This window comes from Spermophilus citellus (assembly GCF_964194105.1).
Source record: "Spermophilus citellus genome assembly, chromosome: 14".
Classification (NCBI taxonomy): domain Eukaryota; kingdom Metazoa; phylum Chordata; class Mammalia; order Rodentia; family Sciuridae; genus Spermophilus; species Spermophilus citellus.
The window spans coordinates 33,216,248-33,239,562 of record NC_138194.1 but is presented as its reverse complement, the minus strand read 5'-3'; the positions used below and the strand labels follow the sequence as shown (position 1 = coordinate 33,239,562).

At 37.5% G+C, this 23,315-nt stretch overlaps 1 protein-coding gene across 2 annotated transcripts in view; it reads left to right on the top strand.

Moving 5' to 3' along the window:
* Positions 1–23,315, top strand: part of PREX2 (phosphatidylinositol-3,4,5-trisphosphate dependent Rac exchange factor 2) — a 294,603-nt gene that overhangs the window by 66,426 nt on the left and 204,862 nt on the right. For both annotated transcript variants that reach the window (XM_081266437.1, XM_081266436.1), the window contains exons 2-6: positions 5,681–5,752; positions 7,396–7,518; positions 9,796–9,900; positions 13,605–13,706; positions 17,053–17,214. In XM_081266437.1, the coding sequence (XP_081122563.1) occupies positions 5,696–5,752; positions 7,396–7,518; positions 9,796–9,900; positions 13,605–13,706; positions 17,053–17,214 (549 nt within the window). In that variant the 5' untranslated portion in view covers positions 5,681–5,695. The remainder of the gene's footprint in view (positions 1–5,680; positions 5,753–7,395; positions 7,519–9,795; positions 9,901–13,604; positions 13,707–17,052; positions 17,215–23,315) is intronic.

Below are 23,315 nucleotides of genomic sequence, written 5' to 3'. Positions count from 1 at the left end.
AATGCTAATGACACTCTTTATCTTCAGCCCTGATCTTCCCCACAGAACTGCTTCGATTGGTACAGCCAACTCCCGGCTTGGGATCTCCATATTGGTGTCCAGTAGACGTCTCACACTCAACGTGGCCACAATGAACTCTGATTCTCTCATCCCAAACCCTTCTCCTGTTTCAGTCTTTACCATTCCAATAAAATGGCACTATATGATTAAGGCAAATTCAATGGCAAGTTTTTTCATTTATTTAGACTTTGTTTTTCTCTCAGGAAAAAAAAAAGTTGATCTTTTAAAGAACTGTGATGTGATGATATTATCTTAAATTCAAAAGATAAAAGGAAAATACAGTTAATTTTTATTTTAAGTTTGTTTTCCTAAAATGAATGTACTTTTTATTCCTATATCAGCGTAGCCCCTCTTGAAATTTTCCCTTTCTGCCATTGCATATAAAATGTTATCTCTGTCCACACTAAATAGCCATATTTCCTAGATGACAGGGTATTGGTAAGATGATTCTGAATGTAGAATATGTATAGGAAAAATAAGGATTAGTGCCTATATGACATTGGGAAATTCACATTGGCATCATGTGTCTAGAATCCAAAATGTAAAATGTAAAATCTGTGGGACTTCTGAGAGTGATCTATTATGTGTGCCTCTTATGGTTTGGGTATGAAGTGTCTCCCCACAACTTGTGTGTTGAAGGCTAGGTCTTCAGTGCAGCAGTGTTCAGAGGTGGGGTTTTGGGAAATGATTGGATCACAAGGCCTCTGACCTCATCTATGGATTAATTCATTGATAACTGAATGGACTATTGGGAGTTAGTGGAAACTGTAGTGGTTGGGGGAAGTAGATCACTGGGTTTGGGCCCTTGGGGACTATGTCTTGTCCCTGGTCCCTTCCCCCGACTCTTTCTTTTCCACCCCCTCTCTCTGCTTGCTGACCATTGTGAGCTGAGCAACTCTCTTCCACCATGACCTTCCTCCATGATGATCTGCCTCACCTCACACCCAGAGCAATAGATGGAAACCCTGCAGACCAGGAGCTGAAATAAACTTTTGCTTCTTTAAGATTTTAATGTCAAGTATTTTGGTCATAGCAATGAAAAACTGTCTAACAGTGCCTGATTGATTCAGAATGGGGAAGAACAAAATTGAGGGAGACTATTTAGAACATTGAAATGATAAGAAAGGTGTATTCGGAGAATGAAATTCTTGCTAGGCATGGCCTTACTATTGAACTAGCAGCAGCGCAGATGTACAAACAAGGAGAAAAGAGCTTGCTGTCATCTTCCTCTTCTTTCTTCGTGAGTTTTCCCCTCTTTTTGACCTCTTGGTAGCAAATTGGTGACATTTTTAGGGTTATGAAATTTTGGTTAACATATTGCATTTAACATGTGCTTTTACCAAATACATGATAAAAGGAAAACAATTTCTGTTCTCTGAGTGGGAAAAAGGTGGCTCATGACTGGAATGGTACCTAGGAAGATGTTGGATGGTGCCACTGTTAGGGGAATACTGGAGTACTGAGTGTATTGGTGTGACATCTGTGGTTGAAAAGTCCTTGGAGTGGCACCTGCCAGCCTCACTTCCTCCAAATGTCACATCCTATCATATTTCAACCACCTATCTCTGTGTTTCTCAAGCCTTCAGAGATGATCATGACCAGTGTGTAGCCCAAGTTGTAATTTTCATGGGGTGGGGTGGGAAGGCAAGCCTTGGTCAGGGCACCAAAAACCCCACAAGGTTGAATATGAAGGTGATGGTTATCAAGTAATGGTTATAATTACTTGATTTCGGAGTCAGAATGAAATAAACGGACCTGTTTTTCCCATTAAGAGTCACTTATGTGCTCCTCTAAGCCTTGTTTTTTTTTTTTTTTTCATCTGGAAAAATAAACATCAGAGATTGTCCATTAAAAGTTGGTCCCTTGACCAATATGCAAGTCACTGAGGAGTCCTGCTCATAGTGCAGATTCCTGAGTCGTAAACTAGTCTGCTGAATCAGGCCTTCCAGGACTAGGGTTAGGAATCTGCATTTAAGAGAAACTCTCTAAGTCTTAAATACAATATAGAGTTAGTTTGAAAATCACTGGCATTAACAGCTGTTTTCCAATGCTTATTTTCCAATGTACTTGTGTCAAGATGAAGATTGTCTAATTCTGATAAAATTGTGGACAAGCGATAATAAATGAATGCAGACAGAAAACAGTGTATAAAATCATATATATATATATATATATATATATATATATATATATATATATAGACTAGGTTACTAGTGCTTCCTTGATTATTGATATGAAGATTAAATGCCCAGTTGCCAGAGACTGAAATAATTCTGTGGATACTGGTTGTTAAAGGGTGGTTCTGAAAACATGTATTTATATTTGTTTTCAGGAAGAAAGACTTAAACATTTTCTAAAAAATGTCAACAGTTTTCATGATTGTGCATTCCCAGTAAACCATCTAAATCTGCCTTCAATGTTGTATAAAATGAAGCCCTTAGGAAAAATAAATGCTTGGTCAGAGATGCTGGCATGTTCCAGGTTTCCTTATATATACAGTTTAACAAAATATTTCATACTGTCCTGGAGGATAAGAAGATTAAAAAATTGTCAGATAAAGATGTGGTGTACCTTATTAGTTTGTATATTCCCTTTTAACTTACATTTTGACTCAACTTTGTAGCTTTAAAATTTTTGGTTTCAGAATGTGACTGAGTTCTATTTATGAAGAAGAGGTTTATAATTGCAGAGGTGAAGTTTAAATTCTACTTGCACGAGAGGTTACCTGTTTACTGTGTGGTCAATGTAAAATGTAAACTAGGCAAATAAACCATCCATGTTATTTTAAGACTAAATAAAAAGATCTAAAGAGAATATCTGGTATGAGCACTTGGAAAATACTCAAGAAAAGCAAAACTAAAATTAAAAATTAAACAGAATAAAACTAATTAAAATGGTACTCAAAAATCATTTTCCATGGTAATTTATGTAAAACTTCAGGTAATAGTTCAACAATTGTATCACATATTTTCAATAAAAATGAAGGTTATAGCTAATACTTATTCATTTTATTTACTTCAGCTGATGTTAAAGAGTTGGGGCTAATAGTGGTTTTTTTTGCATCTTATTTTTGTTAGGTACTGGGAATTGAGCCTAGGGGTACTTTCCCCCTGAGCTACATCTCCAGCCTTTTTAAAATTTTTTGATTTTGAGATAAGGTCTGGCTAAGTTGCGGAGACGATTTGAACTTGCAATCCTCCTGTGTCAATCTCCCAAGTTGTTGGGATTATAGGCTGGGGCTACTAGTTTTGATATGTCTTTATAGTTATAGAATCTGAAAGATGAATTGGTGGAATCAGAAATAAGGATGGTGTTGATGCTTATGCTAGAAGTGAGTTCTTGAGGGATCATTTGTTTGATTTCTTTTCAATTTTTTTTTAACAAAACACAAGTTATGCTGAGTATTTTGAAAGTAAGGTTCACGGCCTCCTTCCTACCACATGTAGGTAACTACTGTTTTCATTTTGGTATATATGCTACCTATTTTTTTCAGTATGAATAGTCACATTATACATTGTGTAGATATACATATATATTAGGTGTGCTACTTAATACATGGGTTTCACCAGACAATATTTTAAGAATACCTGTCCTATATACACATTTGCATATGTGTGTACGTGTAGTTTTCTTCACATTCCATTTTTTTTTAAATCGTGCTGGGATTGAACCCAAGGCCTTGTGCATGCAAGGCAAGCACTCTTCCAACTGAGCTACATCCCCAGCCCCTTCACATTTCATTTATGGTTGTACTTTTGTCATAACCACAAAAGTATCATTTGTATATACTGAGGTGTATTTAGTGATTCCCTTATTGATAGACCTTTCAATAGTTTCCAGTATTTCTCCTTTTCTAATCAGTGTTCTGACCCCTCATCCCACACCCTGCTTTTGTTTTTTGGTAGTAGGGATTGAACTCAGGGGCACTCAACCACTAAACCACATCCCCAGCCCTATTTTGTATTTTATTTAGACACAGGGTCTCACTGAGTTGCATAGCTCCTTACCATTGCTGAAGCTGGCTTTGAACTGGTGATCCTCCTGTCTCAGCCTCACGAACTCCTGGATTGTAGGTGTGCGCCACCATGCCAGGCTCTGAAACCCATTGTCTGAATATTTTTTAGGATAAAAATATTTCTAGATTAAAAAAAATGCCCTTTAAAAATTTGAGAAAGGGCTGGGCATGGCCTCATTAGTAAAGTGCTTGCTCAGCATGCACAAAGCCCTGGGTTCAATGCCTACAACCTAAAAAAGAAAGAAAAAGAAAAACAAAACAAAACAAAACAAATCCCTTTAAGATATATTCAAATTGTCCTTAGAAATATGTAGCAATGATAATTTTGGAACATTATGAACAATTGTGGGCTGTGTTAATCTCTTAAGTCTTTGTAAATTTTTATTAATCTCTTAAATCTTAGTAAATATAACCTACCAAAGATATGATTCTTGCCTTAGTTTTTGTTTGTTTGATGTGATAGCCTGAGGTTCTCCTGTGCTTCTGTATCGCCCTGAGTAGTTGATGTCCTGTACAGTCCTGTCCTGTCCTGACTTGCGGGTGGTGGCAAACTTCTTAAACAAGGGAAGGAATGAATTTTTTTTTTTTTTTTTTTTTTTTTTTGGTGGTGGTTCTGGGATTGGACCCAGGAACTCTTGCTTATGCTTTACCACTAAGCAACATTCCCAGGCTCTGGATGATCTTACCTGGTCACTATATAGTTAATAGATGATGTTTTGAGGGTATAAACCAGATTTGCTAAATGGAATGTCTCCTTTTCCTTGTCTTTTAAAACTTTGTTTTTTAAAGCTCAATATCAATCAATCATTATGCTCTTCTTAGGTATCAAAGTTTAATGGCCACTGAAAAGTCTCTATCCCCTCCCTGCCACAGTCTGGGGATGGAAGCCAGGCCCTTGAGCATGCTAGTCAAGCTGTCTACCTCTGAGATACATCCTGAGCTTGAGCCTGGATCTTTGAAATACTATTGTGCTCATTTATCAACCACAGGGAAATGAAGAGCTCTGACCTGAACCCAGAAATTTAAATTCTGGCTTCCTGAAAGTGTGTTCGTATGGGGTGGAAGTGAGGAAAGGAAATTCTTTCATTCCGTTTAGAACCTGAAAATAGTTATTGGCAAGGATGTGTGTGTATGTATGTATCTATTTCTGACTCTCTCAGTTCTAAGGGAGTCACCTCAGAATTCCTGGATCTTTTTTTTTTTAATCAGAAATACCATTTTTTTCATTAGATTTTAGTCTCTTTGTACTTTGCAATGCTTATACATTTAGGAAACACCTGGCCCTAAATATTTACTCCAGAACTTAAGTAAGTTTTTATTACTGGTGGATAAATTTAATTCATATATATTTGATCATTTTTGGCTCTGTTCGACATCATAAAAGGAGTTTGATTCTCAGGTAGAGAGCAAAGCACAGGGATTTGACATGTGGTAACAAAACTGTTTTAGGCACCTATCAAAGCTTAATGGCCAGCATTTGCTTCAGCTATTGGATTTTTGAGCTTTGGTTTTTTTTGTAAAAAATGAATTGGATTTTGATCAACACCCAGTCATTTTATGAACCTACACTGTTCCCTTCATAACGTCTTTTCTTGTTTCATGCAGGCATTCTTACATAGAATGAACCAGTGTGCTGCAGCAAAGGTCGACAAGAATGTAACAGAAGAAACAGTAAAGGTGAGGGGGTGCAGAGGGCATGAGTTCCCCATAGATAAAGTGGTCCCCGTGGGATGCTCCTTCAGGAACCTCAGTGTGACTGTGGTTCTATTCTAAGTTCCTGTGCCAGTCATTTGCATTGGTAATGGTGTGAAAAGGTGTAATTAGGGTTTGGATAAAGGGAGGTCAAGAATACGGCACATAGGGCATAGAGAATTTTTATTTTTATTTTTTTAAAATCAAGGTCTTGGAGATATTTGCAAAGAGGAAGGAAAAAAATTCTAGGAAATACGACTAAGAACTTCAGTGTCTAGGAGAGGGAGGAAGTTGAAGGAGGTGTCAGACGCTTGCTAGAGGTTGTTCAAGAAGGCAGGCATGGACAAATGTGACTTCCTGTCTCTGTGATAGCTAAAAAATTCAGACCTGGATATTTTACTGTGGTCATCCGAGAAAGTCCACATGATAAATCTTTAAGTCAGACATAAACGTATAAATATTTTCTTTTAAAATGTAGGAAAAGGGTGTTGGGGATGGAGCTCAATGGTAGAGGCCCTGGGTTTCATTCTCAGCAAAACACACACACACACAAAAAAAAAACACCACACACACACACACACACACTCACACTAGTGAAGGAAAAATTGTGAAAAAAAGAAAAAGGATGGCAAATGAAAACTAATTATGCTATAGTGATTATTTAAATTGTATAAATCATTGCTGCTATTGATGCTAACTTACTGTTTTATTTTGCTGAAAAAAATTTCAGAGGATATTTTAGGTTCTTCTGACCCCATTTCCTCATAATTTAAACACCTTTCTTTTAATTTATGCATTACAGTTATACACACAATGGTGCCATTGTTACATATTTATACATGCACATAACATAATTTGATAAATTTCATTTCAAAATTTCCTGCCATGGCAGTATTTTAGTTAGTGAATTTTTGGTTGCAAGAAAAGTAACCTATAATTCAGATGGACTAGAAGACACTTTCACTCACAGAGTGAGGTATCCGAATAAAAGAAAAATTCCATTTAGTGATTCAGGGAGGCCAAGAAGTTACTAGATCTTCTCTAGCGAGTCCCTCTGCCATCGAGGTTATCAGCATTGCTCCTGAGCTGGCTTCTCCTATGGTTGTGAAGTGACCCTGTAGCTGTCCTACTTGTCACTCCCCCCCCCCCCACAGCACTTTCTAGAAGGAGAAGGAGACTGTCCATTCAGGATACTCTTCTTAGGAGCAAAGACACATGTACCCCAAAAGCTTGCCAACAAGCCTTCCTAAACTTTTACCTGAAGCCCATCCCAGAAGTGGTGGGACTGTCATGCTTGTGTTTGGAGACTCAGGCTTTGCCCTGAGAGTCAAGAATAGGGTCCTGGTTCCCAGAGTGTGTGGGAATACAGGGGAAGTTCAGACAAAGTCGGGGTTCTGCCAGCAAGGTGAGAGAAAGCAATGGATGTGGGTAGCTATCCACTGAAGGTTTCACTTGGAGAGAGACTATTGTACCCTCATAGCCCATTGGGGTGATAGTCTTCCCCTTATACTTTTTTGCGGAGACTGCCAGGTTGGGAGAGGCAAAGAGAATGCAAAGGTGACTTTCTCTTTTTTCTTTTCAACTTGCATCGCTGTTGCACTTACCCATTTTTTTTTTCTTTTATACAGATGTTGTTCTCAAACATTGAAGATATTCTTGCAGTACATAAAGAATTCTTAAAAGTTGTGGAAGAATGCCTACACCCAGAACCCAGTGCTCAACAGGAAGTGGGGACCTGCTTTCTTCACTTTGTAGGATACATTTTTATTTCTTTGACAAGCTCTGCCTTTCTTGAGTTTAAGGTTTAGCTCTTGGCTTAGTACTATGTGTGAATTCAGCATTAGAAATAAAATGGGATGCTAAAAGTTTAGGGTCTTTTAAGGCCAATGAAATCTTGCACTTCAAGCCAGAAATGGGGAGAGTGCCCTGCATCATCCATTTTACTCAGCAAAGAATAAACAGCCTTTTATTTTTCCTGACAAGTTAGTTCTTCGCATCCTCTGTAGCTTTGAATTCTAATGAATATTCAGGCTGTTCATAATGAATGGATTTTTATGTTTCTCTCAAACATAGAGCATTCTTCTTTTGGGGTGGAAAATCCTCACTCTTATAATGCACTTCAAGCCTTTTATTAGTCAGAATGTTCCCTTGTTAATTGGCTTGTGACAAAGCTGGAGGTGAACTAACCCAGTATGCCTGTCACTGAATTCTCCTCAAGGGTGGCTTCTCAGAAGGTTGTTCTGAATGAGCAGCATGGAAGGAAGAAGCAGTTGATGCTCAATTTTTCTCAGGTTACAGTTATACACCCTGTGCCTGTGTGATCCTTTCCGTGTCTTTATATTTGATAGCTGAAATCATTTATGCAATCAGTGTGTAAAATTAGAAGCCACCTGTACAGGGAGAATGGTTTCCAGGCTAAAGAACATTCATACTTTAAAAAGAAAAAAAAGCATGCAAGCATGCTGCTGTTTATGCTATTTCATAGATGCTCATTTTCAATTTGAGTCCATGTATTTATCAAAATGCTACAGAATTCATATTTTACTTAAAAAACTGGTGACAGCATTATAGAAATCCAACCTTGTATATTTTTGATTTTCCATTTAGTCTTTCATGAAGGTTTTTCTATGTGATTTTTATATCTATATGTGATGAGTAGGCTCTGTTTAGTCAAAATATTTCAAGAAGGTGATTATCTTAAAGAGGAGAGGCTCTTGGGAGCAGGAAGATCAAGCCATGCTTTTCTTGGGTACAACTGGAGGCTATGGGTGTTTGTGTCCTGTTTCCTTTCATGAAGGGATCAGAATCTTCTGCCAGCTGAAGCAGTTGCTATCTCAAGCCAGGGGTGCACACGGGAATCTTGTGTCCTGACAGTCACTTCCTTAGTAGCACATTATGAATCTGTCATCCCTGAATTTAGCTAAGTTATTTCTGAAGTTTTTTTTTTTTTTCTGGCTCATACCATTTCTTGAGATAAGTAGTTCAGTACATTCTGTGCTGGCTATATAAAATAGGGCTTAATGTTTCTGAATGCATGCCTTTGAAATTTCAAAGGACACACTTCTGTTCTACTATTTGATCAATTATTTTTTGTATCTTCCTCTTTTGTTGTTCCTTGATACCTCCTAGGTACTTTGAGGGAAAAAAAAATCTTATAGATAGAGTGGGGCTTAGGGATTATGAGTAAAATTACTTTTTTTTTCTTTTAAGGAAAAACTCCACTATCCATTTATGAAGACCGGGCAGGAGCGCCTTCACCACTTCCTTGTGTTCCTACTTCCTCATTTTTAGTGACAGCTCTAATTACTAGATTTCTGCATTGTTCCCACTTCTGTCCATCACTGCCCTTGCAATTTCTACCTAATGAACCTAATGTTCTTTGCAAGAGCTACCTAGAATTGTTACTCTTTTACAGTATGACAGCTATTTGAAAGTAGTTATTATTCCCTGACTTTTCTAAACCAACAGATATCTCTTTCTGAAATGACCTCGCAGATCTCATGTCTCAGGGTCTATCATTATCTTAGTCACTTGTTGCTAGATATTGCCCTGTTTGTCAATGTCTCTGTTAAGCACAACGTTTCAGATTGGTGTCTACTAACTGCAGGTTTGTATGGCACATGCTTTCCCCTTGGTCAAAAAAATACCTTTCTTCCCTCTACCTGCCTGGGAATCATGGATTTATTCTATAGGACCTTGCTTAGAAGTAATTGCATTTTTAAAACTCCATTCTCATGGCAACGCTGAGTGCTCTCTTCTCTGTACTTTGCTACCACTTGATTCAATTTTTTTATTACTGCAGTCATCATATTGGAATATAATAATATATATCTGTCTTCTTTTCTAGGTTATTTTTTATGGATCAGGGAAAACACATAAATAACAAGGGAACACACAAACAAATACACGTACACACCCAGAGTGGCTCTTGAGACATAGTAAAGTTTATTTATGTATATCATCACATAGATTAAAATTTCAAAATGACAAATAAGCTGACTCTAATTTATTCTTTCTTGAATTCACAGAAAGACAGGTTTCGTATCTATGATGAATACTGTAGCAACCATGAGAAGGCACAAAAATTGCTTCTTGAACTTAACAAAATAAGAACAATCCGGACGTTTCTTTTGGTAAGTGTATTTCTATGTGTTATCCTAGGCTGATGTTTATTGATGGGCCCAGGAAGAATCAAGGAAGCATCAGTGTGGTGTAAAAAGCTCTTTGTGAGATGGCTTTTTGCATACCCAGGCTGGGAAGCTAGGGTCGGTCCTTTGATGACTGTAAGCAGTAAGAGTTGGAGCAGAGTTCTCTATAGGAAAGTCCTGCTGATGCCCTCTCCTGGATGATCATAAATTGCTTGTGAGACCCCACAGATTCCTAGTGAGCAAAGAACTTCTGCCACAGTTCATCATTGCTTTATATTTTCAGCTCCCTAGAGTTTTATTCCCTTCTCCGAAGAGCTTTAATTAGGGCAGTGGCAGGCAGGAGGCAAATCAAGGATATGGAAGAAAATAAATATAAAGACCATTCTACATACAGTAGTTTTCACAAAACCAGCAAAAAATATATTTAATTTTTTAAGGCAGCACATATAAATGCATATTTTGGCAGTTACTTGGATAATCTAAACACCACAGAGAACCGCATTGTAAGTGTACAGTTCAGTGATATTTAGCAGAGTGCAGAGTGATACAACCACCCCCCCAAATCCAGTTTTTTAGTATGTCCATCACCCTAAAAAGTCCCTCACGTTCCTTGATTTCCATTGACTTTTTATCATCTCAAACCTGCCGTGTAGCCTATCCCATGTGTATTTGCTTTGACCTTATAGTTTCTGTTTCTCTATTGAGATTTCCTATCAGTTTATTCACTGTTAACATATTGTCTTTCGGTTCAAAAAATTCTTTGAGCATATTTATAATAGTTGTTTCAAAGTCTTTGTTTGCTAAATCCAGGATCTGAGTATACTCGGAGTTTTTATTGACTGTGTATGAGTCACATTTTCCTGTTCCTTTGCATATCATAGTTTTAAATTAAAAACTAGACATTTTAAATAACTTATGATAGCAATTCTGGATTCTATATTTTCTCCATGAGATTGATCATTGTTATTTGTTCATTTCTTTGCTCTGTTTTTAATAACTTGCCTCGACTTATTTGAGGAATCTTTCTTCTCATCTGTCTTCAGCCGATGATATCTCCGCTCACTTTATTTTCGTATAATTCAGCCTTGATTTTTAGAGATTCCTCGTTTGACTGCTTAGTTTAATGGTCAGCCAGTGATTTGTCAGAGCATAATTCTCTCTCTTGTCCATGGATCTGTGTGTGAGTGTGCGTATGGACACATTCAAAGGCCAGGTGGTCGGTCTGCAAGTTGACTCAGATCTTTCTTTCTAGGGATCTTCTCAGGTTTTTGTTTTCTGCATGTGCATACAGCTTTCCCAGTCATCCAGAGATAGATGTAGAGTTTCTCTAAGGCATCTAGAGCGCTCCATATTTTCCCTGTAAATTTTTGGCTAATCTGCCAGTCTTACCCTTGCTCCAAACAAGACTGCAGTCTCAGGCTGAAACTAGGGGCATTCCCTGTTTTCTTTATGGAGTTCTAATTTAATTGATAGCACTCCTGCCCTCTACAGCCCCCTGTATCCCCATTTGGCAGAAAGTTTTCCAGGCTAATGCTACTGTAGCCCGGAGTGTGGGGTTGGATTCTTGTCTCATGAATTTGAAGAATAAAATCTATGGACACAAGGGTGAGAGCAAATTAACAGGATTTATTAGAGTAACAGAAAGGAAGTAGAGCTACCAAAGAAGGAGGGGTCCCAAGAGAGGATACCCAAAAGTGACTATTGTCCAGGGATTTATATAGATCTGTAAGTTTAAGGAAGTCAGCCCCTGCCCAATTTTGGATAAGGCATTCGGTGTCCATGAGGTATTCATGCAGACTTTAGTCCAATAAAATATCAATCAGGGACTTTTCCTTCTTTGCAGAGGCATGGACCCCAGTCACATAGGTCCTGTTTAAAAATAGCCTCTTTGTAAGTTTCTTAGCAAATATCTGCAGGTGCTGTTTGTGCTCTACTGCCAGGAAGTTACCTAGGGGCCCATCTCCCTCTCCTCCCAGGCTTATCTCTTCCTCTTGACATCACAACTGTGATGGTACCGCCTGGAGAAAACCTCTATGCAGTATGAGCTGCGGGTGGGGATGGGTTCCGGGGAGAAGATAAGTCTAAGCAAGAATGCTGCAGACTCTCAGTGTTCTTACCTCAGGTTAAAAATTCCTCGTGAATAAACACGTCTGCATTTGTTCTATGACAGTTGATTTCTAGAGTCGTGAAATTGGTCTTTTTTGGTTTGTCATTTGGAAGGAGGATGTACTGATCATCTCTTTTGCCATCGCTAGGAAAGCCTTTACCTTGCTGAACGTTTTGGGCTCTTTCTGAAGTGTGAGAATTCTTGCCTACTACTTTCTTTTCTACTTTTAATCTAGTCTGCCGAGTGAATTGTGTAAAGTTCCTAGATAAAAATGCTGCGTTCGGGTGCTTCTATGGCCTATGTAGAGGGAACCTGCTTCTCTACTTCTTGCCCTGGCACGCATTCACCCTGAATTATCTGGATGACCTTAGGATAGAGATTACATCTCTGGTGTCATTTTCCTTATTCATTTCCTTATTCAATAGTGACAATACCCTTTGACAAACATCCAAAAGTTCCTGGATTTGGCCCCTTGGTTATGCTACCACCTCTGTATGATGATCATTGAAATTTATGATCATTGAAATTTCTGGAGGATTGTTTAGACAGCATATGTTTACGCATGCATAAAGATTCTACAGTATATATATATATAGCCAGTCTAAAGTGGTGATTGGCTTCGGCTATTTTTTCTCCCCACCATTGGTCTTCCTTTTGCATGGGCTCCTGCTCAGCAGTTGGTTGCCTTCTCAATGAATATGGAAGGGACAGTGTTTTAAAGCAGTGTCATGAAAGGTGCTAACTCACCAGTTTGACATCTGAGAGGCTCTCTTCTCCCTTTGTTAGATATTTATTATCTAATATATATTTAATTACGATGGTCATAAGATTTTTGGCAAGTTTTGAGTCTGTTTCTTTGCATTGTTTAGGAAATGGTGGCTTTATTTACTGGAACCAGTTTTCTCTTGAACACCACTTTATGGTCATTGGACGTGCCTTCAATTTCAGTTCACTATGATTACTGATTTAAGGATTTCTCCATTCACCTTGAATCAACGGAGATTCTGTCTGACTGACTTCTCTTGAGTTGGCTGCCAGGTGTCTGGCAGAGTGGGACAGCAAAAAGTGGCTTAGAGATCACTTGGTTAGAACCTACCAATTTTACAGAGAGGAAAAGTGGAATTCTGAGGTTAGTCCAAGCTGTGTCACTAGCCAGTGGTAGAGCCTGGGTTAGAAGTTAGAAACCTATTATCTGGACACTTGCTCTTTTACAGTGCAGTGTATCTCTCCTTATAAACAAAATCTGTATCTTCCCTCTGTCTAGCTATCATCTGTCCACCCATCTATCTCTTTCCCTCTCCTTCTCTACCTTTTCCCTGAGATTTTATTCTCGGTAGAATATATAAACTAATTTTTAAGCTATACATTGAAGACATATTTTGGGTTCTGTATTCTATTTGAAAGACCAAGGTATTTCTCTCTGTCTCTGTGTTATTTGTGACGAGAACAATGTGCTCGTCCCAGAGAAAGAGGACTATAAGGACACAGGCTTTCATAACTTTTCAGCCTAACATTTTACCATAACAAGTTTCATAGCCTCAGATTTATAAAATGTACTTAATTATGTTTATTTCCACCTCAGAACTGCATGTTGCTGGGAGGAAGAAAGAATACAGATGTTCCCCTGGAAGGATACTTGGTAACTCCGATTCAAAGGATATGCAAGTACCCTCTGCTCTTAAAGGTATTTTATGCGCTTTGTCATTGTAGCATTTTCTTTGTGCCTACATATTTTGCTGATGATCTTTTAAAGATTTGTCTTTTAAAGAGTCTGACATTCTTTTTAAAAAGGCAGGCCATAGTTACCGGAAAAAAAAATGGCTATTTTGTCACAAACTTATATATGAGGTAGAAGCATATTTCTAGTAGAAAAGCCACTGAAAAAGGCTTTTAGTGCTCTATGTAGAAAACATACTTGTTTGAGTTTCATTTAGAGAAAATGCATTAGTTTGAAGAGAGATCCCATTAAGTGCATTATGTCTAGTTCATATAGCCCTTTAGCTATAGGACTCTCTATTTTAAGTGAAACCACAGTTTGTATAGTTTTTGATATCCCCAAACTTTGGTGACTTCATGATGCTAATGAAGTTAATGTCAAAATTGCATTAATTTCAGAGCCTGGTTTTAAAATCATTATTGTAAGGAAATAGTGTGGATCAGATGGGACAGTAAATGGTACAAATGAGATGAGATTGCTAAAAAAATACCACACCTCTTAAAGACAAGAAGTGCCCCAATAATGGTTATAAATCTGTTGCCTTATTATAGGAAGCAATATTTTTATAATGACAAATATATTGTACTGTCCTAACTACTACACTTACTGCAAGGTTTAATTAATAGGTTAGAGTGTCAATTTTCAAAGCTGTGTTTTTGAGTTATACCATCAGGATAGGCAGCTGGAAGGTAGTGGTAGAGTACATGAGCTGAGTTCAGATCTCAAGTATGGTGCTTACTAGCTCTCTGACTAGGGTATGTAATCTAAACCCTCAAGCCTTGATTTTTCATTGATGAAACAGAGATGGTGATGTGATTATGACAAAAGAAAAAGAAGAAAAAGAAATTATAGCATGTAACTATGAGAAGTATATCTCTGTTTGTGAGTGAATATACATGACATGCTCATATAGGATTTAACATCATTAATTTAAATATTTTATATAAATCATTTAGCATAGCATGTACTCTATACATTTTAGCCATTATTCTATTTGATTTTGATTTATTTTAATACATCAATGTCTAGTGGACATCTACATTTTTAAAAATAGAAACAGTGTGGACATTAAATGGTATTTTGTTGATTTATTTTTTAAGATACAAATTTAACTACAACTTTTGTCAGTTGCATAAAGTTTATCTGTTTGAGAAGAATGTCTCTTATGAAAAAGTCAAAAGTCGCTTGACTAAGCCATAAAAAAAAATTCATACAGAGAAGCTAATGCAGGTGTCTCCAGTTGTGCAAAGCTTTGGCACAGTCTTTGGAAGTAGAGAGTATTGGTGCAAATGTAATTCTGAGAATCCCTACAGTCCTCTAACTGTGGAACTCAATTGGTATGTATATTCATAACTGCAGTTATTCTTTTCCCTAAATTTTGTGGAATCTCGGGGGATTTATGATTCAGCCTTCCTTCCTTCTCCTGCCCCCTCAATCCCTCCCTCCCTCCTTTCCTTTTTTCTTCCCTCCTCCTACTGTGGATTAAACCCAGAACAAGTACTCTACGACTGAGCTTCATCCCCACCCCTTTTTATGTCTTTATTTTTTGAGACACAGTCTCACTAAGTTCACTGGGCTCCTTAGAAATTGTGATCCGCCTGAATAGCTGGGATTACAGGTGTATATCACCATACCCAACAGAAATTTGTTTATTCTAAGAGTAAGAAGGGATGGGAATATTAAGAAGATGATTTTTTCCTTTTGGTGAAGACTATTTGCACAAACATGGAAAAACTATTTACTCTTGTAGCAGAAGTATTGGTGTTGATGTTTGTTACATCAGCTGAAGAATTGTGCTGGGATTCTCTTTGAGTTTGGGTGATTTTTTTTTTTATTCAGAGGTAATATTAATATTAAAGGTATTGGGACACAAGTGTTCAAAAAATAAACCATTGATCTGTGGAACTTGAAATGTTTGAGTCAACCAGTCGACCCAAGGTGTGTGGCCAATGACTGCCAGGTTATTATTGATGGTTTCTTTTGTTATTTCACATCATCTACATTCAACCCATGGGGTATCATTCCATAGGGACCCATCTCATGGCCTACAGGTTGGCTTGACCACTTCACATAACTTACAAGTACTTGGACCCCACAGAATTCCTGGTGAAGGCTGTATTTCTCCTCTATGGGTTTGTGATCCAGTTTAACTTTTAAATCTTGTCCTGGGAGTGGCACAAAGAGTTATTTTTTTCTGGTGTTTGAACCGACCAAATGCAGGGTCAAAGTTGGGCAACTCAGGAGAGTGTAAGAACTGCCCACTTTCCACTGCATGTTGAGAATTAAGAAAATTCTTTTGAAGGGCTGCCTCAGGGTTTCTGTAATTGTGTTAGCTACATGATGGCAACTATAGTAAGGAAACAAATGACTAATTAAAAGTAATGTGGTCACAACTGTCTAGACAGTGGGTGAAGATGTTTAATTTTGTGTTTCTAAACAATAGCTAACAAGACCTTTTAATATATTTAAAAGATTAAAGATTACTCTAATTTTGATATCCTGAATGGAAAAAACATAAATTTAAAATTCCCCCCCAACCCCGTAGACTCCAAAACACAAAGGAAGATATTGGGTATGTGTTTGTTCATTCATCACAGAGGAGGAATCTAAGTAATTGGTGGAAACATGAATTGCTCCTTTTTAAAAAATTTTTTAAGTTGTAGATGGACACAATACCTTTATTTCATTTATTTTTTTATGCAGTGCTGAGGATTGAATCCAGTACCTCATACATGTTAGGCAAGCGCTCTACCACTGAGCTACAACCCCAGCCCTGTAAATGGCTCCTTAATGATGGAGTATTGCAAAATGTGTAAACTATTTTGCCTGAATGTAAGACATGCATAAATTTTGCTTTGCTTAGTTTCTCAAAAAAATGTTAGAAAATAAACATTTAAGTTATTCTTGACATTATGGAACATACTTATTTGAAGATTTATTTTGTTAAAGGCTCCAGGAAAATGTAATTAACCTATAAAGATGTGCTTCTGTTAGAATAAAAGTCAAACATAAATAAAAAAATTACATGCTCCAGGTGAGTTATTTGATGACTTGAAAGAAGAAATGTAACTTTGTTTTTAAAAATAAAATAAGTTTGAGGGGAAAAACTGGAGTGATTGGAAAATATGCGTTGGGATCATGCTTGCTCACTGATTCCATGTTTGTTTTTGATCCTAATCTTACTGGAGCTTGTGATGTCACTTAAAGTGGCTCTCATGATCTTTGTAATTTTCATTTCCTGGTCAGTCTGAACCTGCTGTAAGAGAAAACTGAAAATCAAAGGGTAATTCCTTTTTTTGGTGTGTATAAACAGGAGTTGCTGAAGAGGACTCCACGGAAACACAGTGACTACGTGGCAGTGATGGAAGCTCTCCAAGCCATGAAAGCAGTCTGTTCCAACATAAACGAGGCCAAGAGACAGATGGAGAAGTTAGAAGTTTTAGAGGAATGGCAGTCTCACATTGAAGGCTGGGAGGTACATCCATTTTTGGCCCACTATGGAGATTAAGATAGTTCTCTTAGGTCCTGTGCCGTGAGTGGAATTATTGGCATTGGTGGAACGAATCATAAGTGGTTGTTTTCCTAGATATTGCTGAAGGACCCTAATGTATTCTCAAAAATGCTCACAATATGTTTAAGATGGCAGTTAATGACAATCTCGTTCTGAGAAGTTAATGATGGAGCCAATAGACACCGTGTGGCTCTAAACTTGGCTAGTTCAGAATTTGTGCATTACAGACTATCCTTTTCCCTGTCTTAACTTTGATCAACAAATACATAGTCCTATCCTTGAGTGAACAAAAAGAATGTAAGTAAAGTTCATTACGTATGTTGTGATATTATTTTCAGACTCTAGGTGTTAGATGTTGAATTTCATTTTAAGTCCACTCAGTCTAAGTTTTGATTTCTTCATTTCTAAAATGGAAGAACTCTCTATGATTTGATTTTTAAGGTCTGTTCAAAATGAAAGAAAAAAAACATTATAGTTTCATGAGTCATTAAGGAAAGGCTTTAAAAAGGACAAACATGCAAATGAAGTCTATGGGCCAGAATCTGTAAGATGTTTCTCAGCTGTCGTTAACTTTGGGTCCCAATTATTTCATGGGGGTTGGAGTCCTACAAAATTTTTCTTCTATACAGAAAAATAAGCCAAAATTTAAATGGTTTTGACTTAAATGTGTATGAGCTTTGGGCTACTATAATTTTTTTTCATGTTACAAAGTAAGCAATTAAGATGATTTTTAAAAAGTGTAAACAAGATTGAAAATGTTCCCAGCCAAATGCTGTATCACATAAATCCAAGTAAATTGCTTTTATCTTTAGGAATTTATAGTTGACTAATTTGTTTCTTATCTTCAATATGTTGGTTTTCACTTAGATCTAAAATTATATCCACCAAGAGATGCAAAGAAACTTCAAACATTCTCCTTCAGGAATTCTCCTCTATTTGTCTGCTTCTGCTGTGAATCTTTTAAAATGCTAACTCGGATCTAACTTAGCTTCCTCTTTGGCCATCTTCTTCCATTTCAAGTGTCCAGGGTGACCTCCCATTTTGGCATGAATGTCACCTCTTTCAATCAGTTAGAATGGTTGTGTGTTTTACAGTTGATTCATGATGACAATTTCTCTCCTGGGGAGTGGTTGTCCTGCTGGGATGAGAAAAATGGAGTCAAGTTTGCTTTGCAGTTCTGTTGTCACTCAAACATTGGAAGAAAAAAACCAAACTTGCTTTAAATTGCAGGATTTGTCAGTGAAATCTGCCAGGCCTATTCCTAAAACAAGAATTTCAAAGACTTCTTCCAGTACTCTAAGGAAACCAAATCAGTCTCAATTTTGTTTCCTTCTGGTGTATATTCTGAAGATTGAATCTACTGCAGAAGGAGATTCCTTAAACACCACCAGTATTGTTTGCACAGTATTCACCAGCTATTCAAAGGGAGATATATGTGGGTTGTACTATGTCATATGTAGCCCATAACAGAGGGTGTCTCAGCCTTACCAGCTGCTAGAGTTTGGATCTTGAATGTCCCCTCAAAGGCCCATGTGTTCAAGACTTGGTTCCCTAGCCAGTGACACTAATGGGAGGTGTTAAAAAAAAAAGTTAGGTCATTGGGGGCTTGCCCTTGAAAGGGATATTAGGACCTAGCCCCTTCCCATCATCTTTCTCTTTTGCTTCCTGCCCACCATGGGGTGAGCAGCCTCCCTGTCACTTGTTTCCATTGTGACCTATTGTGCTGCCACAGGCAAAAAGCAACAGGGCTAAGTGACCATGGATTGAGACTTCTAAAACCATGGGTCAAAATAAACTATTCCTTCTTCTAAGTTGATTTGTCCCAGGTATTTGTTATAGCGATGAAAAACCTATTTAATGCACCACCTTGGTGATTTTACAATCCTGAATGCAGGAGAAAAGTGGAGCATTGAAGCCAAAGAAAGTTAGTGGTGTTTAGGGAATTCTATGAAGTTTTCAGGAAAATCAGGAAGGCACAGGTAACGTGAATGCCTTATCCCTAGAAGGCTGGCAGCCTTGAGTAGATTTTGATGAGTGTGTTCAACCCCAACTGTACAGAGTGTTGGGGGTTTGGGTTCTTAGGGGGATGTAGCTTAGAGTGGGACTTAGGCAGTTGGTTGGCAACTTGTGGTCAGAACTTGATTACTCATTCCAGTTCACCACCCTGGAGAGATGAGGAGAGCTCTTGGTCACTTCTGAGGACTTTAGGAGAAATAAGTCTGGTAGGATTCTATAGGAATGCAGAGTTAGACAAACAGAATGGATTCAGGCCCTGAGAAGTCAGGAATGGGTTACCAAGAGCTATTTTTTTAATATTTATTTTTTAGTTGTAGTTGGACACAACATCTCTATTTATTTTTTTATGTGGTGCTGAGAGTCTAACCCAGGGCCTCGCATGTGCTAGGCAAGCACTCTACCTCTGAGCCACAACCCCAGCTCCCAAGAGCTATTTTTGAATGCCTAACAGGAATTACTGATCAGCCTGAAGGCAGCTTTGTGTATATGTGGTGTGGCTCTTGTGGGGTTAGGACAGGGCCAGGTTCAGATGTAGGTGGCAAGACAGTTTACGGAAGCCAGACTTCCCTAAAGAGTTTTCAAGGTCAGGAGCCTTGGACAAACACTGTGAAACAGCTGCTGACCATTCAGGACCACCTTCAAGATGACACCTTGCTTTGGTAACTGAAATTCTCTTGAAGGGCATCCAAGTCTGATACACGATGAATTTGCTCTATTTCCATTTTAGTTGGACATTTTCTCATGTAAGTTACTTAATTACCCAGGGTGTCATTTTCCCATTAATCAAATGAAGGTTTTATTGTTTTTTGCAATAAATTCTTGGTATCTGGAATTGTCATTTATGTGAATAAATGCTGCTAAATTATCATTTATATGAATTTAGATGAAATGGCAATTGAAATTTATCATTCCCAAATAATATGACAGAGTGAAAAGCATGGCTTTTGAGCAGACTTTGGTTTTCGTCGGGACTCCAACCCTTTGTTCTGGGGTAATATGTCAGACCTCTTTTATATCCAGTGTGAATTATTGTAGGGGTCAAATGAAGTAAGTGAAAGTACTTTGAAAACTGTAAAATGCTCTGCAAATGTGATAGTATTTTAAGGCTTTGGTACAGCAATGGGACTTAACCCTTGAGATATTCTCCTCATTTGTCCAGTGTGCCCATCCACTGAAGGTGTTGATTACTTCAAGTGGTATAGTTCCAAGTAATGGGAATTAAAAGAAAATCTAATTTAAAAGATATTGGGTCACTCACAGAATCAATAGAAAAGCTATTCTCAGATTTAAAAGGTGCATTAGGATAGCTGTGGCTTTCTGGTTGTCTTATCAGCACCCTAGCCAAGATAAATAGGCTCTTGTATTTTTTTCCATCCATATATTACTTCATTCAACGTTCAGAATTGAAATTCTAAGACTCCACTAATTTGGGGGATCCATTTCCTTAGGGAAGGGCAGAGATCCTAGAACGCCAGTCACCTATCTTGGGAAGTACTCATCTGGCATTGTATGCAATCTAACAAAATACCTGGTTCTAGGTACTTTTTAAAGAAAAGAGGTTTATTTAGCTGATGGTTCTGGAGGTTCAGGAGCATGTCACAGGCCTCTCCTTAGCTTTAGCGAGGGGTTCATGGTGAATGGCATTATAAGGCGGGAGTGCAGGAGGAAGAGGCCAATGATGTGGTGTGTGTGGAGAGGAATTCAGGGGAGGAAATCTGTAATAACAAATCCCCTTTATATGTACAACTACATTGCAAGGCTACCTTAGGATAACCCACTTGTGGGAACTAATTCCATCCCATAAGACCTTCATGAATGCCTCCTAAGGGTAGTGCCTCCATGACCTAATTACCTTCCACAAATTTCCACTTCTTAAAGGTTCCACCACCTCAACACTACTAGCACATTAACCTTTTGAGGATGGACAATATGCAGACCCTTGCAGTGAGCCTCAACAGTTTGCTGGGGTATCATCCCAATTATATAGACTTAAAAAGTGAGGACTATTTAACTTACATCCTTACAACTCACAGGTGGGCAAAGATCAGTTTGAAAAATAGTAGCCTGATTCTAAAGTTCCATATATTTCTTACTTTGTTATATTATAACCACACTGAGAGAAAAATTGAGCCAATTCTTTGGATTAAGGGTTTTGTTTTGTTTTCCTGCTTCTTCTTTTACAGCAAGTTGATGATAGAAATTAGTTTTTTATTAGCATTTATGGAGTAACTGGCATAGAAGATCTGTAGTTATTGTTTAATTGTTCATTTCTGAAATCATGCCTTTTATTAGCATAATCTATTATATATCTTATCTAACATGCAGAACATTGCAAGATACTCTACCAAAGGTAATGGTATGGAAATAATGTGATTTGGATGGGAAGTTTATCAGCTGATTCATTTTGTAGAACAGTGATATTCTGTTTCATCCTTCTTCTTGTTTGGTTGATTGTATCATAACTATAACTTTTGGAGTTGTACAGAAGTATTTTGACAAGGGAATATCAATCAACATTACATTCTTTAGTAATGGAACTTTAAAATCCTTCATATCCCTGTTTGGAATTGGTCTTTCAAATCTGGGAAAACATGTCTGAACAAAAGAGAAGAGAAGGATTATTAGTATTGTAGGTGTTGGGGAAAATGAGATTCAAGATAATTATTGTGATTTAGAAAGTAAAGAGAAATAGAAATAGAAGTCTGGCATTTTTGATTACCTTTTTTTCATGGAGAAATACAATGCTACAAGACCATGTCGAAGACATCCTGGAATCTATTTACTGGCTCCGTTTGATTGAGTGTGCTATACAGCATACTGACTACATGTCATGTTCTTTTGTTATTTCTTGAGCCTGAGTCTTCCAGAGATTGGTGATGAGGCTGTTTTCTTTTGTACTCTGTCCTGTGTGACTTGGCAGGCACAAATTCATCTACTACCTTGAGGTGGAAATGATTTATAGATGTCCTTGTTATTTGAGGGTAAGTGGTTCTGTGAAAAGATCACTGAGAATGAGTCTACTTAAACAGAGGAACAAACTTTCTAGTGGGAGAAGAGGAAAGTTTTATCTTGGCAAAATCAATATAAACATTATCAGTATGATTTATATATGACAATTCCATTTACAATTTTATTGAGTTTGAACCTCAAGAAATGAATAAAAGTTGAGTGTTGTTTTTTTTTTTTGCAGGGGGATATTCATTTTATGACAAAATTGTATGATACAGTTATGCTAGTCTTCATGTTTAATTACATAACATTTAAAAATTGCTCTTTTGTAAGAATATTTACACAATTCATTAGTTTTCTCAAGGACACCTTTGGTGGGGGGGGGATCTCCTGGAAATCAAAGGGAGATCAGTCTAGGAAAGGGACCAAAGGGTGGGAGGTAGGGAGGGAGGGGGAAGTGCTGGGGAGTGATATTGGCCAAATTATATTGCTATATATATATTGTGTGCATATATGAATATCTAATAACAAATCTCATTGATATGTACAACTATAATGCACCAATTAAAAATGTGTAGGAAAAAAGTGACATCATTGATATTGAATACCTCTCAAGTTGTCATTCTGGTCAGTTTTCTTTTCTTGAACCATGAGTGGGCCTGGCTCCTTTAGATCTTGGTTGGTCTGTGCATTATATATGAGTGTGGAAATTTCAAGCCTCTCTTATCTTTTCCAAGACTGTGGTTTCTCTCTGTGGTCAGTTGTTTTTCTGATTGACATGCAACATTTAGTTCATGAGATGAACTGATCACGGAGTCTGACTTTAAACGTTGTTAACTAATCAGTGGTTCCACATTACAGTGAGGTCAACTTGGTAGAGATTTATACCAGGATAAAATGATCAGCACATTGCTTGGCATGAATAGAATTCATCTAGATAAAATATGTATTATGCATGGTTGTTTAATAACTAAATGTGTATTTGCTGAAGAATAGATATTTAGAATGAAAAATGAACACTGATTTTAAAAATGAAGAAAAACTACTAACAAGGTAAATAACAGTCGACTTAAAGGACTATTCAGTGATAATGAATATTA